The sequence below is a fragment of the Maniola hyperantus genome, chromosome 22 (genome assembly GCF_902806685.2).
Source record: "Maniola hyperantus chromosome 22, iAphHyp1.2, whole genome shotgun sequence".
In the NCBI taxonomy this organism is placed as follows: Eukaryota; Metazoa; Arthropoda; class Insecta; order Lepidoptera; family Nymphalidae; genus Maniola; species Maniola hyperantus.
In genome coordinates this window covers 3,428,809-3,452,715 of record NC_048557.2, presented here as the reverse complement: position 1 = coordinate 3,452,715, position 23,907 = coordinate 3,428,809, and the positions used below count along the sequence as shown (strand labels likewise).

The following is a 23,907-nucleotide window of genomic DNA, read 5'->3' as shown; positions in this document are numbered from 1 at the left end:
AACCGTAATAGGTACAGAGTTGAAATTTTGACAGAATATGTACGAGTATATCTATTGCCGCTACAACAAAATATAATAAAGATTTCAAAATGTCTAGGTACATTCCAAATTAAAAATAAAATAAAAGTGCTATTTCTTGTACTATAGTACGGAACCCTTCGTGTTCAACTCGCACTTGATCGGGTTTTTATGAGAAGTACCTTTAGGTACATGATGTAACCAGAAAGCTTGCAAAAACTTAGCGTTATTGTTATACTACCTAAACACAATCCAATACCAATAACCATTTGCCTCATTTTGTAGTTTTAGTGATTTAGTATTTCTCAAATCCGCAAAACTCGGGTCAGTGGCCCCGCCTACGATGCGACATTGACTCTGACTGGCTTACTTACGCTACGTTCGTTGACCTGTAGCGTCACTCAGATGTTGTATTTGAAACAAATCGTAAACTTTTACAAAATTATAGGATTTTTAAATTTTTTCTGCGTTTTTTTTGTCTATCATCAGTACTATCACCTGTCTTCATTTTTGCCAGCGTTCTTGTTAAACCCTGTATAATTTATTAACTTAACTCTCCAGATGTTCCAACAAGTACAATCAGTATACGAGGCCGAAGTGGACACGATAAAGGAGGAGGAAGAGAGGAAGATCAAAAGATCAATCGCTAATCACGCTTTACAGCTACAAACATGCCGAGAAGAGGTAAGAGTGGCGTGCAGATCATAGAGGCATAAAAGCACTGCTTACCCTAGTTGAAATAGCTGTGTACAGTACGCGACAGAAAACGGATGTCTACGACATACAGTGGCGTGCAGGTCATAGAGGCATAAATGCACTGCTTACCCCAGTTGTAATAGCTCAATGCATATTTTTCATTATGACCTGCCAGTAAACAGGTTCACACCTAACTAATACCTACCCTGGCTTCAAACCCTGTGCACGCCACTGACGACATAATAGCTACCTACATACCAAATTTCAATCCAATCCATACTGTGCTGTGTGTTGGTAGATCAGTCACAGTCAGTCAATCAGTCAGCTTTCCTTTTATATAAGTACTAGGTGATGCCCGCGACCTCGTCCGCGTGGATTTAGGTTTTGAAAAATCCCGCGGGAACTCTTCTTTTCCGGGATAAAAGTAGCCCATGTCCTTCCCCGGGATGTAAGCTAACTCTATACCAAATTTCATTAAAATCGGTTAAACTGTTGGGCCGTGAAAAGCTAGCAGACAGACAGACACACACACTTTCGCAATTGTAATATTAGTATGGATTTAGATTAAGTAGTTTCACAATATTTCCGACAATCCGCACTTGGTCAGCGTGGTAGATATGACCAAACCCTTCTACTTCTGAGAGAAGACCCATGCTCAATAGTGAGCCAGCGATGGGTTGATCATAATGATGACAAAATCCATACTTCCATATCCAAACTTCCATACTTAATATTATAAATGCGAAAGTGTGTCTGTCTGTCTGTATGTCTGTCTGCTAGCTTTTCACGGCCCATCCGTTCAACGGATTTTGACGAAATTTGGTACAAAGATAGCTTGCATCCCGGGGATGGACATAGTCTACTTTTTATCCCGGAAAGTCAAAGAGTTCCCACGGGATTTTTAAAAATCTAAATCCACGCGTACGAAGTCGCGGGCATCAGCTAGTATTTTGATATAATATCCCCACATGAAAGATGGAGGAATCATTCAAAGTTCGTCAGCAAGAGCTAGAAAGGAGCGTGAACCAAAAGAAGACGTTCCTCTGGGGTCTAGCACGAGCGCTGCGGGCCCAGCACGAGCAGATGACGCTGGCTATGAGAGACGTACAGTATGAGACGAAAAGACTTGCGGAAAAGGTGATAAGTTTTTCAATAGATACTAGTAAGTAGGTACATAATTATATTCGTTAAGTTACAAAAAGACTTACAGAAAAAATGTTTTCAATACTTACATTTTGTCTTTAAAGTGGCTTTTATTTCATTGGTACCTGTTGGAAGGTAGACTTTTATCGGACATGTATGGCATTAGAACACTAGATGATGCCCGCGACTTCGTCCGAATGAATTTAGTTTTTAAAAATCCCGTGGGAACTCTTTGATTGTCTGGAATCAAAAGTAGCCTAGATGTCCTTCCCCGGTATGCAAGCTATCTCTGTACCAAATTTCATCAAAATCGATTAAACGTGAAAAGCTAGCAAACAGACAGACAGATAAACGGACCGACAGACAGGCACACTTTCGCATTTATAATATTAATAGTATGGATAGTATGGATGAATAGTTTCCACATACAGCGATAGTGGTGTAATTATTGCATGTAATTACACCACTAAACACGTAAGTAATATTTGATATACATGGCCGCCAAACAGAACAGCTATTTTGAGTTTTACATGGAGATATTTCTTATTTGATGACAAGTTAGGTCGTGACTGCGATATGACCCTGTCATAACTAATGGGGTAGTCTAAGATGAAAGCGGGCCGACATGGAAGACGTATGACATTTTTTTATTAATCCCATACCGCAACTTTAAATAAACCATTCTGAATATTTGACAAGCACCGATTCCGTTGTCTTTCTCTAAACTAAATTTAGAGTATCTGCATCCTTTTCTTTTTAACAATGCTAAAAAGGGACAGAACATGAACTTTACATTTAAAGACTCTAAATTTTAGTGCAGTAGGCTCGCAACTGTGCACTAAAATCACGGGGCTTACCATCATAAAATTAAATTTAAAACTGTCAAACTGGGTCTGTCCTTTTCATATTACATTAGTAAGAAGAGGATGCGAATACTCTAAGATTAGGTCGTGCTTAGAATCAGTACCAATATTTTATTGCGACATTTCACATGGACAAACGCAAGGAAAAATTCCATTAAAAAATATTTCAATTTTACTATTTTCCAGGAATCTAGTATAAAAATACAACTTGGCGAAGCGGAACAAATCCTCAAAAAGCGTGGTGAAGAAATGCGAAACCAGATATCTGAAGAACTCTTAATTCTCGAAGGCCATCTAGAGACCATGAAGAGAGAGCGAGACAGCATCAACAAAGAGAGAGACGAACTAGAAAACCTCAAAAACACTTACGAAAAAAACAGCAAAATTATGAAACAACATGACATTGATGAAACTGTAGATTTAAAAACACATTATAATACTCTAAAAGATGAAATGATTATACTTAGAAAATATATTGAATCTACTAAGTTGCAATCTAAAAGTTTTATAGAAAGAGGCACTGTGATGGATTTGGGTGACGGAGTGATGAATAACAGTGTGGGGGTTAGAGGTGATGATGATGATGATAGATTACAGGGCAGTCAGGTGATCAATGATCTGAAGAAACAGAAAAATGTTAATTTTAGCCAGGTAAGGATGATTAGTTTTAGTATAATCTATGGGATGTTGATCTATGAAATAACAGCAAAATCGTGAAATTCTATGACACAGGTAAACTAACTAAGTATAGGTATAGCCAGTGGCGTGCAGCTCATAGAGGCATAAAAGCACTGCTTACCCAAGAAATAGTTACCCTAGTTGAAATAGCTTAAAATACTCAATGTAAGTAGGTACCTTCCTAACTACTGCTTACCCTGGCTTTGAACTCTGTGCACTGTGCACATCAAAAAGATAAAAACGAAATTTTTATACTTAGGTATACTGAAAAAGTACATCGAATTTAAATATTTGGTGTCTAAAAGTTTTTTATAGAAAGGTCGCAGGGAGCCGCTGGATACAGGCGGCGCTAGGTCGTGGCGAGTGGAAGTCCCTACAAGAGATCTATGTCCTGAGTAAACGTATATCGGTTGATGATGATGATGATGATGATGATGATGATGATGTTTGTTTATGCTCGTGCACCTAACCCCGAAATTGAAATTAACTGCGCAGTTTCAACTCGATGACGCGTGTGTGACCGATGCAGGTATGTTTAACCGACTTCCAAAAAGGAGGTTTCAAGGATTTTTTCGAGGTTTCTGAACCGATTTGCAATTATTTTTTCAGTCAAACCTAGACGAAATCTACCGCCAACTGAGTCGTTCGCACAGCAGATCTATAACCAGCGGTCGCGACGACAGCACCACACATATACGGGGTTCGGATCCCGACTGTGGCACGTGTGACGAATGCACTAGTGACCAGTGACCACTATAACCCCATCAATGAGGCGGTTAAGAGTAACCATTGTGATGGTTGTCACACTTGTAACCGAGATGCTGCAAGCTGCTGGATTCAGGCGGCGCAAGAGTCCCTATAAGAGACCTATGTCCAGCAGTGGACATCTATCGGTTGACGATGATGATGATAATGTTTGTCCCGCCCTAGGTTGCCTCACCTCGAAATTGAAATTCCCTCAACTTGAAATTTACTGCGCAGTTTCAACTTACGTGACGCGTGACTAATTATTATTTCAGTCAAACCTAGACGAAATCTACCGGCAACTGAGTCGTTCGCACAGCAGATCTATAACCGACAGCACCACACATATACGGGGTTCGGATCCCGACTGTGCCACTTGCGACGACCGCGCTAGTGATGGCTGTAACCCCATCAATGAGGCGGTTAAGAGTAACCATTGTGACACTTGTCACACGTGTTACCGCGATGAGATGGTGCAGCTTCGTGAGGAGAATGATAGGCTGAAGACCTTCGCTAGACAGGTAAAGAAACCGGCCAAGTGCGAGTCAGGCTCGCGCAACGAGAGTTCCGTACTACAGTCGTATTTTTTCGACATTTTGCACGATAATTCAAAAACTATGATGCATAAAAATAAACAAAAATTTATTTTACAATACACAGGTGAAGCCCTTTCATATGGTACTCCACTTGATATAGTTATCTTACTTTGAAAATTGAAAATACTAATTATTAGTTCATGACCACAATTTAATTTTTTTTTGTATGATGTGACCACAAGTACATGTCTGCTATAAGACCTACCTACCTGGCAAATTTCATAGTTCTAGGTCAAAGGAAAGTACTATGCAGGATTCTTGACAGACAGACAGACAACAAAGTCATCCTAAAAGGGTTCCGTTTGTCTTTTGAGGTACGGAACCCTAAAAATCCCACTTTTAGGAAAAAGTAAAGTTTAAAGTGTTTTGGCCATAGTCTACCACGCTGGCCATGTGCGAATTGGTAGACTTCACACACCTTGAGAACATTATGGATAACTCTCAGGCATGCAGGTTTCCTCACGATGTTTTCCTTCACCGTTAAAGCAAGTGATATTTAGTTAATTGAAACGCACATAACTATGAAAAGTTAGAGGTGCGTGGCCGGAATCGAACCCCCGACCTCCGATTAGAAGGCGGATGTCCTAACCACTAGGCTATCACAGCTTATTTATAGGTTAAGATAAAGGATTTTTTAATTTTAGTAAGAACTAGCTGATGCCCGCTACTTCGTCTGTATGGAACTAGGTTTTTAAAAATCCCATATGGGAGCTCTTTGATTTTCCGGCATAAAAAGTAGCCTATGTCACTCTCCAGGTCTTTATCTATACCCATGCAAAAATCACGCCAATCCGTTGCACCGTTGCGACGTGATTGAAGGACAAACCAACAAACAAACACTTTTGCATTTATAATAAGGGTAGTGATATATTTTAGCAACGGGAGCACATAGACGCCCTGTGTTGCGAGCGCGGACGTTTACAAGCACGCGTAACCAACTCCCGGCCGCGCACTGCGCCCTCTGTCATGGGGAACACTTATTTCTCGTCGAATAGGTAAGACTGGGGCCGATTCTCTTGTACACAATCTCTAAACTAAACTAAATTAACATGTCTAAATATAGTGCTATCCTTTTCCGCAAGCAACATTATGAAAGGGATAGCAATAGGTTTAGACGTGCCATTTTAGTTTAGATTAGAGATTGTGTACAACGGAATTGGCCAAATTACCTCGTTATCATCATTATGCCCGCGACTTCGCACGCGTGGTTTAGATTTTTAAAAATCCCGTGGGAACTCTTTGGTTTCCGGGGATAAAAGTAGCGTCGATCCGTTGCTCCGTTGCGACGTGATTGAAGGACAAACCAACAAGCCAATAAACCAACAAACACACTTTTACATTTATATAATACGGGTACTGATTTACTTTAAGTTTCCTCAGTGCTTGAAGACCAAAGTCTTCGAACAGTGTGTGTTGCCAGTAATGATATATGGGTCCGAGACATGGTCGCTAACCATGGGCTTCATAAGAAAGTTCAGAGTCACTCAGCGGGCGATGGAGAGAGCTATGCTTGGAGTTTCTCTACGTGATCAAATCAGAAATGAGGAGATCCATAGGAGAACTAGAGTAACCGACATGACAATGGGCAGGGCACATAGTTCGTACAACCGATAGACGTCAGATGAGTCGCAGGGAGCCGCTGGATGTCGGCGGCGCAAAACCGTGGTGTGTGGAAGTCCCTATAAGAGACCTATGTCCAGCAGTGGACGTCTATCGGTTGTTTTTTTAAAATTAAAATGGCGAGCAAACGAGCGGCGTTAGGTGTTAGGTGATTACTGCCGCCCATGAACATTTGTAGTACCAGAGGAACCACCAATGCGTTGCCGGTTTTTCAGGAATTTGTTGGTCCACCCCTTGAATAACCCCCATGTTGATGATGATGATGATTCCTATTCGGCATTCCGAACCACTGGTAAATTAAACTACCTGACGATTCAAAAGCACTTGTAAACAAACAGTTTACTTGAATCTATATATAAAAATGAAGCACTGAATGTGTCGCTGATCGCAAATCTCGAGAACAGCTGAACCGATTTCGTGAATTCTTTTTTTATAATATTCCTTGAAGTACGAGGATGGTTCTTACGGAGAGAAAAATTTTAAAAAAATCCCGAAAAAGAATAGACTGTTAGGCGGTACGAAGTTCGCCGGGGCAGCTAGTAAAAAATATATTATTCTATTCTATTCTATTGTAGAATGAATCCGACTACAAACGCAAACGCGTTCGGTTCCCGCTTGGGCGCAGGAGAGGAGTTGAACGTGTTCTGCAGCAGCGAGCCGCGGGTTCTACTCCCGGGGGATGCATTGCCTTTCATCGGCGTGCTGAGGGACCGGAATATCGATACTAGAAGGTATTTCTGTTTTTTCTGTTCCGTGAGGTATTTCTAAATAATCTCTATATTATATAAAACTAGCTTATGCTCGCGACTTCGTCCGCGTGGACTACTCAAATTTCAAACCCCTATTGCACCCCCTTAGGGGTTGAATTTTCAAAAATCCTTTCTTAGCGGATGCCTACGTCATAATAGCTATCTGCATGCCAAATTTCAGCCCGATCTGTCCAGTAGTTTGAGCTGTGCGTTGATAGATCAGTCAGTCAGTCAGTCAGTCAGTCAGTCAGTCACCTTTTCCTTTTATATATTTAGATGAATCGCTGAATGTGTTGCTAAGCGCAAATCTCGAGAACATCTGAACCGATTGCGCTAATCCTTTTTTTATAATATTCCTTGAAGTACGAGGATGGTTCTTACGGAGAGAAAATTTAAAAATTGTAAGTATAAAAAAATAATTAAAGAATCGCCTGTTAGACGGTACGAAGTTCGCCGGGTCAGCTAGTTTTAAATACATACATATCAAAATTGCGGACCGACAGGAATCGAACCCGCGTCTCCGGGGATCGCGCCCGTAGCTCTAACAACTAAGCTACAGCTCGCTTGCTGCCAGTGACGTTTCATGATTCTAGGTCAACGGGCAGTACGCTGTAGGTTTCTTGACAGACCGACAGACAGAGAGACGACAAAGTATTTTATTTTGTTTTGTATTCAATATTCTCCTTATAGTAATTATTATTGATGACTTATTTATATTAGGTATAAATAATATATAACATTATTATTGGGAACACCACTGTGCCATCAGCACAGATGTCCGTGTGGAAAAGAGGTTGATAAATTTGGAATCCACGGACTCTCCTGCCAAAGGAGCTCTGGTAGGCTGTTTAGGCATGGCTCTCTTAACGATACAATTAAAAGAGCTCTTGCCACCATAAATATTCCTGCGCTCATTGAGCCGGCAGGGATTAGTCGGGATGATGGCAAGAGACCTGATGGATTGACGCTGGTTCCCTGGGAACGGGGACGGGCGCTAATGTGGGACGCAACTTGCGTTGACACATTGGCCCCGTGTCATATCAGGAAGGCAGCATCAAGACCGGGAGCCGCAGCAGAAATAGCTGAAAACGGCAAGCGGCGCAAGTATGCCTCTCTTATAGAGAGTTACATTTTTGTGCCGTTTGCCGTGGAGACCCTGGGGCCATGGAGTCTTAGTGCTAAAAATTTTTTACGAGACATTTCACCGCGATTAATAGCCTCATCTGGTGACAAAAGGGCTGGCTCATTTTTTGCGCAACGGATCAGCCTGGCTGTCCAGCGCGGAAATGCAGCCAGTATTCTTGGCACCATTCCACGCGGTCATGATTTATATAGTAACTAGCTTATGCCCGCGACTTTGTCCGCGTGGACTACACAAATTTCAAACCCCTATTTCATCCCCTTAGGGGTTGAATTTTCAAAAATCCTTTCTTAGCGGATGCCTACGTCATAATAGCTATCTGCATGCCAAATTTCAGCCCGATCCGTCCAGTAGTTTGAGCTGTGCGTTGATAGATCAGTCAGTCAGTCAGTCAGTCAGTCAGTCACCTTTTCCTTTTATATATTTAAGATATAGTAACTAGCTTATGCCCGCGACTTTGTCCGCGTGGACTACACAAATTTCAAACCCCTATTTCATCCCCTTAGGGGTTGAATTTTCAAAAATCCTTTCTTAGCGGATGCCTACGTCATAATAGCTATCTGCATGCCAAATTTCAGCCCGATCCGTCCAGTAGTTTGAGCTGTGCGTTGATAGATCAGTCAGTCAGTCAGTCATTCAGTCAATCAGTCAGTCAGTCAGTCAGTCACCTTTTCCTTTTATATATTTAAGATATAGTAACTAGCTTATGCCCGCGACTTTGTCCGCGTGGACTACACAAATTTCAAACCCCTATTTCATCCCCTTAGGGGTTGAATTTTCAAAAATCCTTTCTTAGCGGATGCCTACGTCATAATAGCTATCTGCATGCCAAATTTCAGCCCGATCCGTCCAGTAGTTTGAGCTGTGCGTTGATAGATCAGTCAGTCAGTCAGTCATTCAGTCAGTCAGTCAGTCAGTCAGTCAGTCACCTTTTCCTTTTATATATTTAAGATTAGATAAGGCTAGCTTTAAGTTTTATTGTAATAATAATAAATTAGGTATATATAATTGACGTTTATTGTACCTACTTAATAACATTGCACGCCAAACTTGGTAATACACTGCTTCCAAAAAATATTGTAACACCACTTCAAGTATAAATACTATCTGTCCCGGCTTACTCACGTGTGTAGTCGACGTTAGCCCGACTAGTTTCGAACCCATACGGGGTCCTTTTTCAAGGGAGTCCGTCCGTATTTATAATGGAAATCACTCACGGTAGTTTAAACGCTAAAATAACCACTTCAAGTGTATTTTTTGCAATAAAGAATTATGAATTATGAATTAAAGTGATCCTATAAGGGTTCCGTTTTTCCTTTTGAGGTACGGAACCCTAAAAAGATATATCTTGTACTTATACTTGTACGGTGGTAAGGAACCCTTCATGTGCGAGTCTGACTCACACTTACCGGTTTTGTTAGTAATTTCTGCTGGAAAAAGTTCGAAGTAGATAAGTGTCGATTTTGAATGAATAAACATATTTGAATCTTTATCAGACATTTGATAAGCACTTGGCGGGCTCTGCGGCGACGCCTCTCCACGCACACCCATCCGAGACAAGGCGCACCTCAACAACGCAGCTCACAAGAATCTACGGGTACGTATAATTTAGTATTATCTAAATATATAAAAGGAAAAGGTGACTGACTGACTGACTGACTGACTGACTGACTGATCTATCAACGCACAGCTCAAACTACTGGACGGATCGGGCTAAAATTTGGCATGCACATAGCTATTATGACGTAGGCATCCGCTAAGAAAGGATTTTTGAAAATTCAACTCCTAAGGGGGTGAAATAGGGGTTTGAAATTTGTGTAGTCCACGCGGACGAAGTCGCGGGCATAAGGTAGTCGTTATATAATTTTTGTTATTCATAAAAATATACTCCTATTGGTGGCTGGTGATATCCTAGTGGTTAAGACGTCCGCCTTATTTTCGGGAGGTCGTGGGTTCGATCCCGGGCACACACCACTAACTTTTCGGAGCTATGCGCGTTTAAAACATATCACTTGCTTTAACGGTGAAGGAAAACATCGTGAGGAAACCTGCATTCCTGAGAGTTCTCCATGTTCTCAAAGATGTGTGAAATCTGGCGATCCGCATTGGGCCAACGTGGCAGACGACCTTAACCCTGAGAAGACCTGAAGTAATGGGTTGATCATGATGACTCTTATTCTCTAATTCATAGAGTTTCTTGCTGGTTTTTCTCGGTAGGAACGTCATTAACCAGTGGTTAATTAAACTAGTTAACGATTCAAAAGCACTTGTAATAAGTCTACTTGAATAAAATAAATTCTATTCTATTCTATTCATAATTTCAGATAATCCCGAAGTAAACGGGAGCACTCGTACAACCCAGCTTCTAAATGCTAACGGAACAAACTGCACATCTCCACACACGAATATCGGGTAAATCAATAATCACACACACATACACCCTCACACATTTATTAATCTAAACATATAAAAGGAAAAGGTGACTGACTGACTGACTGATCTATCAACGCACAGCTGAAACTACTTAGACGGATCGGGCTGAAATTTGGCTTGCAGCCTAGCTATTATGATAGACATCCGCTAAGAAAATTTTGGATTTTTGAAAATTCAACCCCTAAGGGGGTAAAATAGGAATTTGTGTATTCTACGCGGACGAAATCGCGAGCGTAAACTAGTATTACGCGACAGGTTGGGATGGCAATCGGGGTATGAGGCGGGGGGACGCCTCGCTTTCGGCCGCCCTGGCTTAGCGCGGGGCTGTGCGGGTGTGCGGGTCGTTCACTCCCCGATTGCCATCTCTACCTGTCGCGTACCATACTATACAAATCATGCCCGCGTGGAATGGTGCCAAGAATACTGGCTGCATTTCCACGCTGAACAGCCAGGCTGATCCGTTGCGCAGCTTTTCTGTCACCAGATGAGGCTATTAATTTATTTTTTGACATATCTTAACATTTCATTGGATGACGGGCAAGAGGCGTGTGTTTACGTAAAACGTATTGTTTGATGATTTTTTTTTATTTTAAGGGAGGGCCCACAACGAATAAAACAAGTGTTCGATAAACAAAGGGAAAAAAGTCCGAAATCAGTTTTGCGGGAGGCTAAGGAAAAGTTAAAGAAGTAAGTTATTTCTTCTTTAACAAAATCTTTAGCGCAGCACTGGTGTGCAGTGGCCCCAGGTTCGATTCCCAGCTGTGCTAATTTAGGATTTCATAAAAAGTGCTGATTGCGGTTAGACTTGGGCCTCCTATTCACTTGCTTTAAAGGTGAAGGAAACCTGTATGCCTGAGAGTTCTGCATAATGTTCTTAAAGGTGTGCGAACTGATGTCTGTCAGTCCACACTTGGCCAGTGTGGTGGACTACGGCCTTAACTCTCCTCATTCTGAAAAGAGATCTGTAGTCAATGGGTTTAGATGATGATTTGTATCTATGATTTATAAACTGTTATAATTATCATATTAGTCTTCATCTTTTGAAATAAAAGGGCACTGATTTCATATTTTGGTTTGGAAAAAATTAAATATATATTACAGAATACCATTTTATATTTAAATCTAGCTGCCCCGGCGAACTTCGTACCGCCTAACAGTCGATTCTTTTTCAGGATTTTTTTTTAAATTTTTCTCTCCGTAAGAACCATCCTCGTACTTCAAGGATTATTATGAAAAAAGAATTAGCGAAGTCGGTTCAGCTGTTCTCGAGATTTGCGATCAGCAACACATTCAGCGATTCATTTTTATATATAGAGAAGATTATTGTAATTTCTTAAACCTACATTTTACAAATTTCTTTAATGCATATTTTATTAGTCAACACACACTCGTTACTTAAGGATCCAGTAAACATGTTATTACACAAAACATGTAACTATAAAGTGTCAGAATATAAAAAGAGTAGATCTCTTTTTATATTCAGACAGATTTGTGTACCTTTTCAAAAAAAAAAATTCCAGCAACGTAATAAAAGACCCGCCGGCACCGAGAGACAAAAGTCCAAACGCGGTCTTACGTGAAGCCAAAATGCGGCTCCGGAAGTTGGAAATTGAGGCGGAGGCTGTAGAAAAGTCGTATTTGGGCTTTAGAAAACGGCAGTCAGAGTTAAGGGAGGAACGACAGAATCTGGTCTTAGCTGAAAGCTCCGCGATGAAAAGTGTTAGCCAATTGGGTGAGTTGAAATTGTGAAGGGTTTTCAATAGGGACGCTCGAACTTTAATAGCGTATAAGGTGAGATCATAAACGCTGACTTATCATAGAATTGAGGTACAGTACGCTGCCAAAAGTGATGAATATCGATCTTTAGTAGGAGACAGCAAATTTGTAGACCACTGTCTCGGTCGTTGAGAGCGACAAAGCGTCATATGGGTATGAGTGACAGAGACAACGCTCTACAAAGATGAAATGACATTCTAAAAGCCGATGTTCATCACTTTCGGCCGCGTACTGTACCTAAACTAGCCTCATTCAGTAACTACTGTACCTACACAAAATATCTCCATAATATGTTCTTATAGGGTTCCGTACCGAAGGCTGCCAAGGGGACCCTATTACTAAGCCGCTATCCATCTGTTTGTCTATCAGCATGCTTATATCTCGTGAACCGTAATGGGTAGAGTTGAAATTTTCACAGAATGTGTATTTCTATTGTCGCTATAATAACAAATAATAAAAATCCAATTTGAACACCATGAAAATTAAAGTGTTATTTCTTGTACCCTTCCGGCGATTACGCACTGTGCTTCCGTCATCCAAGTTCTATCCGTCATCCGTGAGAATATCAACGATTATCTGCGACATATTATGTCATAAGCTCACCGTACACAACAAAAAGGAACGTATTTTCACGGACTCGGATCGGATGAGTGCGTAACCGCCGTTTATGTGCGAGTCCGACTCGAAATTATTTTTATTTTATTTGCAGAACTAAAACCAAGTCACACATTACAAAGAGTAAAAATAACAGAAAACATAGCATCCAATGACACAATTGACTATGAAAGGTCAACGGAAAATCTAAGGAAGGACTTCGACAAATATCTGCGCGAGTACCAAACTAAATTCGACATAGGACATCTACATTTCCGTAACAAGAACTCAGTTGCCCAACGAATAAAACCTATTCCACCATTTTACGCCGAAATATGTAAAGATGATAAAGACGAAGAACCGAAAGGAAAAAACGTTAATTATCTGGAAAAACCTTTAACAGAATTTAGAAAATTATACCAAACTCAACATAAAAAGAAAATAAACCAAAAAGATGATTTTAATTGCGTTCCAAATCCGCTGCATAACAATAATTTTCATACCAAAAGTCCTATTCCTAGCTCGATAGAAAAACCAGAAAGTGACAAAAGCAGTGAATTGAAAAGCGAAAAGAATAAGCGAGAAATCATTCAAAAAATAAAAGATAAACAAGCTGAATTGGAAATTTTAAAACAAAATATTAATAAAATTTATCCCGAAACTAGTACACCTAATCAAACAGAATTAGATATTCCTAAAAATATAGAAATGGAAAATTTAGAGGGTACAGAGGAAAATGCCGGAAATAATAGACAAGCTGAATTGGAAATTTCAAAGCAAAATATTAATAAAGTTTATGACGAAACGAGTACACCTAATCAAACAGAATTAGATATTTCTAAAAATATAATCGATGATAATACAGAAACAGAAAATTTAGAAGAAATAGAAGAAAATGTAGTCAAAGAAAACAAACTCACATTGCAAGTTGAACATGTATGTGAAACTATCAACGTAGGTGTTACTGAATCGAAACAAGACCTTTTACTAGTTGTCGAAAGTTCAGTTGACAATAGAGAAATAGATTCATCAGAAAATGAAAACGAGGAACAAAAAATTTCTACACAAATGACTATTATCGTGAGTCCCAATCCAACAAAATCGAAATCACCTAGAGAACATACAGAAAAACTTGCTGAATTGACCAATAATGATGCCTTAAATGCGATTTTTCATGCAAATAATGATAATGAATTGTCCAGTGTCGATATACAATTCGAATTGACCAAAGAATATCTAGAATCCGAAGTCGACAAGGATCTGGTACAAGAGGGATATCTTGATGACTTTTCTGCAGATGTAGACAATTATTACAACAGCATGTCCGAAGGCGGTAAAAACTCGCCTATTTCCTTACCAAAAACCTCAGAAGACGATAATTTTTGGGACAGCTAAATTATTTGTAAACTGGGGCTATATAGCCTACAGGTATACTGTTTCACTAGGACGGCTCGTAAGGTAGTCCGCGGGTTGCTAGAGGCCGACTGTTTGACGTTTAATCTAAGGAATTCGTCGCTGTCACCCTCTAGCAACCTGTACGCTTTTTGTCTCACCAACGTGAATAGTATTCGAGTGTCGAAACACTTTTGCGTTATAGTAAACTGGATCTTAACTGCCTTGTTTCAAAGCTCAAGTTTGTCTACACATCTACAGTCAGCGCTGCAAGCGAAAACGTTGCGAACTTAAAATCAGTGGCATTCAATTTTTGACTTTAATTCAGAAACAGAAAATTTAGAAGAAATAGAAGAAAATGTAGTCAAAGAAAACAAACTCACATTGCAAGTTGAACATGTATGTGAAACTATCAACGTACGAGTAGGTGTTTTTGAATCGAAACAAGACCATTTAGTAGGTAGTTGTTGAAAGTTCAGTTGATAATAGAGAAATAGATTCATCAGGAAATGAAAACGAGGAACAAAAAAATTCTGTACAATTCAAGGCTCTTTAGGTCCATTTTACTTTGACGTTATTGTGTTTCGACTCTCGAATTCTCGACTCTAGCACCCTACCCCACGATCCGTTTCAGTCAAGCGGTTACACCTACAATTTGGTTGTAAACAATCTCTAAACTACATTAAATTGACAGACCTAAAAAAATTGTGCTATCCCTTTCAAAATCTCCCCTGAGAAAGAGGATAGCATTACTTTTAAACCTGTCGATTTATTTTAGCCCTAGATTGTGGTCAGCTAAAGTATCCGTAAATGTGTGTGAAATGAAACGCAAAAAAAAGTTAACCAGTCATAATTTATTTATTTATCTAATGTCGTGAACATTAAAATATATAAACATACATTTTTATTTTTGTTATTTACATTAATTTTATCCTCATCTAAATATAAAAGTACAAACATTCTCTAAACATATTTCTATCAGAGCAAAATTCCATTTAACGTTTGGAGTTTGCGAACTATATGGCGTTGTCCAACGCGATTACGCGATCATCGCGCGAGTAAGCGACGCGGCCATCGCGTGCTTGCGTCGAATACCGCTATCGCTAGAATACCGATCATCGCGCGATTGCCCATTAAGACATTTTGATCGCGAGTAAAATTCGCGCGAACTTGCGACGATCGCGTAATCGCGTTGTATTAGGACAGCGCCTAAAGCAGTGTCCACTAGCAATAAAATTTGCAGAAGAAAGAAATTGCAGCAGTCACATTCCAATGGAAAACTTGCAGAGATTGACTTGCTGAGAAAGTTAACTAAGTGCAATTGTCTTCTGGAAGTTTGATTGTCAGTGGACACAACATAATATTATGCTAAGATCACATTAGCGACTTTTTGTCTTGTCCCTTTTCGTGAATAAACTGGTTGCGACAGTGCAAGACTATTTTGTCTTAGTCGTCAGGCACTAAATTCTATCATACATTGATCCCAAGCAATCGACCAATCACTCGCCGAAAGGCTGTTTTACGTTGAAGTAACATACGCGGCAGATAGTAATGTACATCGGCCTTTAGAATGACATTTCGGCTTTGTAGAGCATTGTCTCTGTCACTCATACTTATGTGACGTTTTGTCAATCTGAATGACAGAGACAATACTCTACAAATCCGCTATCTCCTTCTAAAGGTCGATGTACATTACTTTCTGCCGCGTACTGTGCTTCAATACATGCTACAAATCGAAACATTAACAATGGAATTCATATACAGGGATAGGCGCTTCTTCAGGGGACCATTCAGACGATATCATATTCAACCTTTATGCAATGCATTTATGTTGAATATGACACATGTCGTCTGAATGGTCCCCTAAAGAAGCTCCAATCTCGACTATGAATTTCGGTGTAAGTTTCAGTGTTCGACCGAAGGTAGATTTCTGGCCAAAGCTGACTTAGCGACTATCAAACGCCTAAGGATCTTAGCAGAATTAGGGCACATTGGCTGGTTCTTACCAAATACGTCGTGGGGCTAATGTGTACTGGTACCTTAAACTTTTCGTCGTGCCAATACATTATTATCACCTTTTTAAATACAAGGTGTAGCAAGTTTAGTCGCCAGCGAGATCTTAACGCTTTGACAACTCATATTTCTGAACAATCAACATTAAATGCGTTAACGCGAGGACGTTATTGTCACAATAAACGGCGAACTTGGAATTGTATTGTAAAAATGCAACTAGAAATAACATTAAACACAACTGAACCTGGTGTTTACTATAGCTCATTGGGCCTAAAGGTAGAGGTTACTTAGTGCATATGAACGCAACGTGCGTTGAACGCAGCCGTACTGCGTTCAACGCGTCCAACCAAACTATGGGCCCTTTCACAATATTTGCGACGACGTCGCTCGTCAAACTCTACGACAAAGCACAACTCATCGTGGGAATTTACATAGAAATCTCAAAAGGCCCAGTTAAAGATGTTGTAACATCTATTTATTTCTAGCTATGACGTCACAATATGGCGAACACGAACTCCCTTAGTTTGGACACAAAAACACTTTTAATCGTGTGAATGGTTCTATACGAACTGTATGCACCACTACTTATTCGGTAAGATTCCGTTCACAACAGTTTTTTCAAGTAAAAACCGGTCAAGTGCGAGTCAGGCTCGCACAATGAGGGTTCCGTACTACAGTCGTATTTTTTCGACATTTTGCACGATAATTCAAAACTATGATACATAAAAATAAATAAAAATCTGTTTTAGAATGCACAGGTGAAGACCTTCATATAATACCCCCACTTGATATAGTTATCTTACTTCGAAAATTGAAAATTCTAATTATTAGTTTATGACCACAATTTATTTATTTTGCGTGATGTAACCACAAATTTTCGGTTTTCAGATTTTTCCCCGAATGCCAGCTATAAGACCTACCTGCCAAATTTCATGGTTCTAGGTCAACGGGAAGTAAGTACCCTGTAGGTTTCTTGATAGACAGACAGACAGACAACAAAGTGATCCTATAAGGGTTCCGTTTTTCCTTTTGAGGTATGGAATCCTAAAAACAACGTGTGAATGGTTCTATACTCGATCTAGGCGCTACTTACATATTTGGCTAGATTTGTCCTGCAAAAGTATGCGGTGTTAGAGGGCGCGCACTGCGGTGCGGCGAGTTGCGGTTAAATTAAAATCTATTAAAATCCCGTGCGGAATTAGTTCCGGAGTGCGCGCGCTTCTATGCAGTTTTATACTTCACAGATTTTGCGGGGGAAAAATATACGGTACAAATGTAAAATGTACCGTGGTTCGCGATAGCTCTAAATGTATGTCGCGTAAATGGGATCCACCCAGTATAACGGCTCATTATAATATTTTGTCATTAACTATAGTAAACACCAGGTCCATAACTAAATCTATCACAAACAAAATCAGCTTTATTAAAAAATTATTATACAAAATTTGAGATTATCATTTTACTTTCAGTGTTAATATAATAATTGTGATGAAAAATAAATAATATTATTTAATTTGTTACTTTTGGGTAGGTATATCAGAAGAATATTTTTGTAGGTAAGTATTTTCTACTTTGAATTTATAATTAAAAAAAATAGTATAGTAAGAACAAACGTGACGTATACGTCCCGCAAATTGCTAATGCGCATGGCCGCCATTTTAGTGACATCAGCACTAGACTGAAGTTTTGAGCTGATGGTATATTTTTATTTCGGCTGATGTCAAAATTACTTAATTTCGATGTTAATGAAACACGGTTCCAGCGCAATAGTAATTTGCGGGACTTATACCCATAGTTTAAAAAATAATAATATATCCATATTGACACTGGGCAGAAGTGCAAAATTAATAACGAAAAAATTAGAAACTAGCGAAACTACAAGACACATGCAGTTTAATATCAATTTAAAAAAAATATTATTAAAAAAAAAAACAAGTTTAACGCGCTTAAAACAGCAGGCCTAGCACCAAAGCTTGATAGTTACAAGGTGAAAATCGCAATCACGAATGGCTGACACTTTGCTTCTATAGCCGAATTTTTAATTAAACAACACGTTTTGCCATTAGCTAATGTCAAATCGTAAAATAATGATACCATATTTAAGATGTTAGTGATGTATGTGGTTCAGTTGTGTCGTGTGAATGAGTCAATGAACCAGTTCCTGCTTCTCTTATTTTACATAGAGCTCACACAAGCAGAGTAAAAAGAAAGCATTATAAAACTAGTAAATAATTACTGAAATAAAATAAGTACATAGAGGTATCCTAGAAGATTGGTATAATAGAGCTTTCAAAAAGGGTTTTAGGATATAATTTACGTAATTAGGTGGTCTTAGATATTAATAAACAATTTACATCAGGTGATTGAGTTTTTATAATTTCTACTATACCATCAATTTAATTGAATCATCGACTAACAATGTCTGACACCTTTTTAAAGTTACCCGTAGCTATATTGTACCAACTCAGTTGGCGATTCTTTTTGCCCCTCGCACTATGCATTTTTCATAAAAATGAAATGTTAGCAATGGAAATGTCAAAAAATTCCACTATAAAGTATAAACTAATTAAATCATAGTTGTAGTATAAAATCATTGCATGGCATCTAGCCAATTAGAATAATTACAATTATCGCAAATTAATAATCACAACTTTGGTGCTAGCACCACAGAATTACTATCCTAGAATTTATTATGTCATATTTATATTATCACCAGATTTACATAAAAGTACTACGTATATTATACTATAGACAAATACAAAATAAAATGTCAATATTACATCAAAACAATTATTTTCTCTGCAGTACGCGGCTGATAGTAATGTACATCGGCCTTTAGAATGACATTTCGGCTTTGTAGAGCGTTGTCTCTGTCACTCATACCTATATGACGTTTTGTCGGTCTCAACGACAGAGACAGTGCCCTACAAATTTGCTCTCCTTCTAAAGGTCAATGTACATTACTTTCAGCCGCGTACTGTACTCGTAAATACAGGGGTAGTTGCGAATCGCAATTGCAATCACAACCGTTTACAATTTTGATTGCAATAGCCATTTTACATTTACAGTAAACTAACTAAATTAACAAAACTAAAATAAGCTGTCGTTTTTTTTAAACATTAAAAAGGATGCAACTTTTAGTCACGTCAATTTACGTACATACACATTATTAGATTCTAAATATCGCCTGTGAACTGGCAACTGGGAATCAGGACGATACCTAGAAAATGTTTACCGTAAAAACCGTTTATTGCCTGTATAATATTTAAGCCACGCGCACATATTTTATTTTTAATGGATCCAATCGTTTGATCCATTCCATTTTGGGATCATATTTAAGTACTTTGAATATTATTTTTAGTACCTAATCTAAAAATTTGATGATGATGATGATGATCCAAAACTACTAATGTACGCCTTAGGGCCTTTGTGCACTCATCCCTGATTTGACAGATCCGTGAAAAAAATACGCATCGAATGTACGTATTTGTACGACTGTCACTTCGAAGAATCACGGATACGAACCGAATACGGATGTGTGCACAAACACCCTTAGTCATTTAATTTTAGACAATTTTTCCAGTCTCATTAAAGCATCATAAATTATGCCCATTGGTTAAGTATAATTACTGGTCATGTGTATTTTCAGAACACAAACGAAGTAGGGTTCCATAGTCGTATTTATAAAAACTGTCTTAACGTAAACAGAATAGAAAACTAATTTGAAACTTAAGTTATTTTTTCTGTAATTTTTTCCCAATTTAAGTATGGGTATAAAATTTTAATTTCTATCCTATTATATTGTTTGTTCAAAATTCACAGTGAACGGACCGAATTATATTGCTCGATTAAATAATAGTTTTTGGATACTAGTTATCGATCGAACTTTTCATAATCCTGTAACTAAAAAGCTGTTAATAGCGAAAAATAGTTTTTGAGTTGTCGCTAAAACGCGGTATTTTAAAAACATTTTTTTAAAGTACCTAATGCTAGTAAGACCACGGTTTTTAGTTGTAGGTTTGTCAGGAAACTTTTTTTTAGAAATATCAAGTTTTCTAAAATCCCATATTTATTGGCGATAACTTTCAAAGCCAAATTTCAACTTTACAGCTTAGTTGTCCTTTTAAAATGGCCGAGTCGCAGATAGACTGGACTAACTACAGGAGTCCCTTGTTTTACTACAGAACCCCAAAAATTAAGAAAAAACCTATAACATAAGACTAGGAAGAAACTAAAAGTACTCTATAAACATTAAAACTAACTTTAAATCTTACCGAATACGTAGTGGCGTATATACTAAGTATACAACCGTTCACACAAGTAGAACTGTGCACAGTACTACAGTACGCGACAGAAAATAATGTACACTGACCTTTGAAAAGAGATAGCAGTCTTGTAGTGCATTGTCTCTGTTGTTGAGACCGACAAAACGTCATATAGGTATGAGTGACAGAGGCACAAAGCCGAAATGTCATTCTAAAGGCATATTATACGTTTATTCATACTGTACGTGTGAACAGTTGTAGAACTATGCGCCACGCATAATATAGTACGCGACAGGTCAAGATGGCAATCGGGGACGACGACGACGCCCCGCACTATCCCGGTGCGGGCGAGCGCGGACGCTGTGCGGGGCGTCCCCCCGCCTCATACCCCGATTGCAATCTCGACCTGTCGAGTACTATACGTATTTGGTAAGATTTAGATCCCTTCACACGACATTAATTAACACATCTCGTTTTTTAGCAGGAGACATCTTACCGAATACGTAGTGACGCATACATTGTATATAGAATCGTTCACACGTTATTTGCGCTGAAGAAATGTAGATAGTTTTAACCGTGCGAGCGATTCTCTACTCAATGTTACATGCGGTACTATGTATTCGGTAAATATTATCCTGCGAAAAACGTATGATGCAAATGCCGTATGAACGGGGTCTGACTGCTGACTTGGAAAAGGTAAACAAATCGATGACAAACAACTATTTGAGAAACGCGCAAGCGACCCGCGGGGCGATTACGTAAAACGTTGCAGTAGCGGCAGAAACGCGACAGCAGTAGCAATGCGACAGTTCATTTGCTGTCTCTTTTCTTCTTCTTCTTATTTTGCTTTGTGGCTATTGCTGTCTCTCTCTAGCCGGACGTTTGACAGCAATGATCGCGAGATACATAATCACCCCGCCGTTTTGCTCGGATTTCTGTTAGATTTTTCACTGTTATAACTATTTCATTGTTAGTTCGATGTAAGAACGTCTTATACGCCATACTTTGCGCGTTTCAGTGCGAAGCGACTAGTTTACTGCTCAAGTCAGCTATAGAAAATGTAATGTTATAAAAAAGTACGTACATACTACTATATTCGTAAATATCACTATAATAAAATAATAACGACCTCTACGTACTACGCGCTAGATGAGTCATTCCGAACAAAAATCTTTGAAGCTGTCAAAATAAGTATGAGTGACGTCGATTCTGTTTTTCTCTAAACTAAATTTAGAGTATCTGCATCTTTTTCTTTTTAATATTGCTAAAAAAGGACGGAAAATGAATTTTTTATACCATAGGCTCATGACTGGCACCTAAAGTCACGAGGTATGACAGTTTTATTAAGTTTGTCCGTCCTTTTTTTATTATTTTGGTAAGAAAAAGATGTGAATATTCTAAAATTTTGTTGTGCACAGAATTACTACCACTGGTCATCAAGTAAGAAACAAAAGCAAGTTGCATCCAACAATATTTAGGATTCCGTACCAAAATGGTAAAAATAGAACCGTCCGTCGACACAGCTGATTATTTTTATTCGTAACTAGCTTATGCTCGCGATGTCGTTCCCGTGGACTTCAAAAATTTCAACCCTTATTTTACTCCCTTAGGGGTTGAATTTTCAAAAATCCCTTCTTAGCGGATGCCTAGCTCAACCCCTCAGTAGTTTCAGCTGTGCGTTGATAGATCAGTCAGTCAGTCAGTTACCTTTTCATTTTATATGATCTGTCTAGTGCGTAGTACAGAGAGGTCGTTGTAAAATAATATCTAAAAACCGAAGCTAACGTTGTGTGGGACGTTTTTAGCTGCTAACGCGGAGCGTGGTGAATGCGGCCCTGTTACTCGGAGCCAGTTGGATACCTGACAAGATAAAGGAAAAATACTTGGATTCAACTGTAAAGCTGGAAATCACTATTCACATTAATAAATGCAAGAATGTGTTTGTTACTTGGTTTGTCCTTCAATCACATCGCAACGGCCCGACGTGATTTTTCGGGTCAGTTAAAGGGTCTAGTGTGCTCACCAGCACATGTCGACAAATATAAACATCAAATTAATCCTGGTGTGTACCCGTTATATACATTAAAATAATATGCTCTCCAGCACTTGTAACTTTGTAAGAGTGTAGTTAAAGTTTAGTTTACCTTGGAGCGTGAAGGCGTCGCGTCGTATCGCTTCAACTCTGCAGCAATGTGCCTTGAGCTTAACACATACCTGCAGAGGTAGCGTCCTGTCACCCCGCGAGTCTCGTACGTCTCGCGAGTCCTTGTGCGGCGTGCTGCATCGACTCCTCATTTTGCATATGCGGGGGCTTCACTCCATTGACCACAATTCCCAACAACAACTGTACAAAGTTTTTAATAGGACGAACGCATATAAAATAGCGCAGTTAAAGTTCAGTTTACCTTAAAATATAAAGAAAAGACGCGTGGTATCGCTTCAACTCTGCAGCAATGTGCCTTCAGCTTAACACATACCTGCAGAGGTAGTGTCCTGTCACCCCGCGAGTCTCGCAAGTCCTTGTGCGGCGTGCTGCATCGACTCCTCATTTTGCATATGCGGGGACTTTCCCCCATTGACCAGGAGACACAAGATGTCATACTGTCGTCCAGACTTGCCGGCGCTTGCCATCTGGAAATGGATAGGACAGGGTGAGAAAGAAAACATTTTTTTAAATGTATTCAGATACAAAGTTAGCCCTTGGTATTCGGTAAAAATTCGAATTATTTTCTATTTTTTAGTGTTTGTGGTTATTGAAGTCGGTTTTTTTGGATATGTTTGATTCAATCAATCAACCTGTTTGCGTCCACTGGTGGACATTACTACTACTACTTTTATCCCAGAAAAAAAATAGTTGCCATGACGAAAACGTGTAAAACTAATTATTGGATATTATTACATATTAAATTACATATAAGGAACACAAAAAATACTTATAATACAGATAAAAAAAACAAGTAATAACAATTAAGTAGACCTAGGTCTAGTAGACGTAATAGTAACTTACTGGTCTCTCTCTGCGGGAGTGTACAGTGACACGGTGTGCCTCCAGCGGTATATGTTGGGGAATGTGTCAGGCGTGACCCGGCACTCCGATATCGCCTCGAACACCAGGCGGTCCATTTTTGTGGGCTCTTCACTGAAACAATATCGATATTTTTTTATCAAGAATTTACAGGAAGTTAT

The 23,907-nt window shown here is 39.1% G+C and overlaps 2 protein-coding genes across 8 annotated transcripts in view; one reads left to right on the top strand and one right to left on the bottom strand.

Annotated features, from left to right (window-relative positions):
* Window positions 1-15,344, top strand: part of LOC117992695 (uncharacterized) — a 20,548-nt gene extending 5,204 nt beyond the window's left edge. For 3 of the 4 annotated variants that reach the window (XM_069506168.1, XM_069506167.1, XM_069506166.1), the window contains 11 exons: window positions 580-702; window positions 1,690-1,851; window positions 2,907-3,371; window positions 4,418-4,663; window positions 5,615-5,733; window positions 6,934-7,089; window positions 9,745-9,845; window positions 10,573-10,660; window positions 11,276-11,368; window positions 12,202-12,413; window positions 13,167-15,344. In XM_069506168.1, the coding sequence (XP_069362269.1) occupies window positions 580-702; window positions 1,690-1,851; window positions 2,907-3,371; window positions 4,418-4,663; window positions 5,615-5,733; window positions 6,934-7,089; window positions 9,745-9,845; window positions 10,573-10,660; window positions 11,276-11,368; window positions 12,202-12,413; window positions 13,167-14,446 (3,045 nt within the window). In that variant the 3' untranslated portion in view covers window positions 14,447-15,344. The remainder of the gene's footprint in view (window positions 1-579; window positions 703-1,689; window positions 1,852-2,906; window positions 3,372-4,417; window positions 4,664-5,614; window positions 5,734-6,933; window positions 7,090-9,744; window positions 9,846-10,572; window positions 10,661-11,275; window positions 11,369-12,201; window positions 12,414-13,166) is intronic. The other variant, XM_069506169.1, reaches the window with a different exon arrangement.
* Ankle2 (ankyrin repeat and LEM domain-containing protein 2) overlaps window positions 15,279-23,907 on the bottom strand; it is a 21,132-nt gene continuing 12,503 nt past the window's right edge. For 3 of the 4 annotated variants that reach the window (XM_069506191.1, XM_069506192.1, XM_069506193.1), the window contains 4 exons: window positions 23,729-23,860; window positions 23,222-23,352; window positions 22,936-22,967; window positions 15,279-22,581 (listed from right to left, as the gene is read on the bottom strand). In XM_069506191.1, coding sequence (XP_069362292.1) covers window positions 22,489-22,581; window positions 22,936-22,967; window positions 23,222-23,352; window positions 23,729-23,860 — 388 coding nt within the window. In that variant the 3' untranslated portion in view covers window positions 15,279-22,488. Of the gene's footprint in view, window positions 22,582-22,935; window positions 22,968-23,198; window positions 23,353-23,728; window positions 23,861-23,907 lie in introns of all 4 variants that reach the window. The other variant, XM_069506194.1, reaches the window with a different exon arrangement.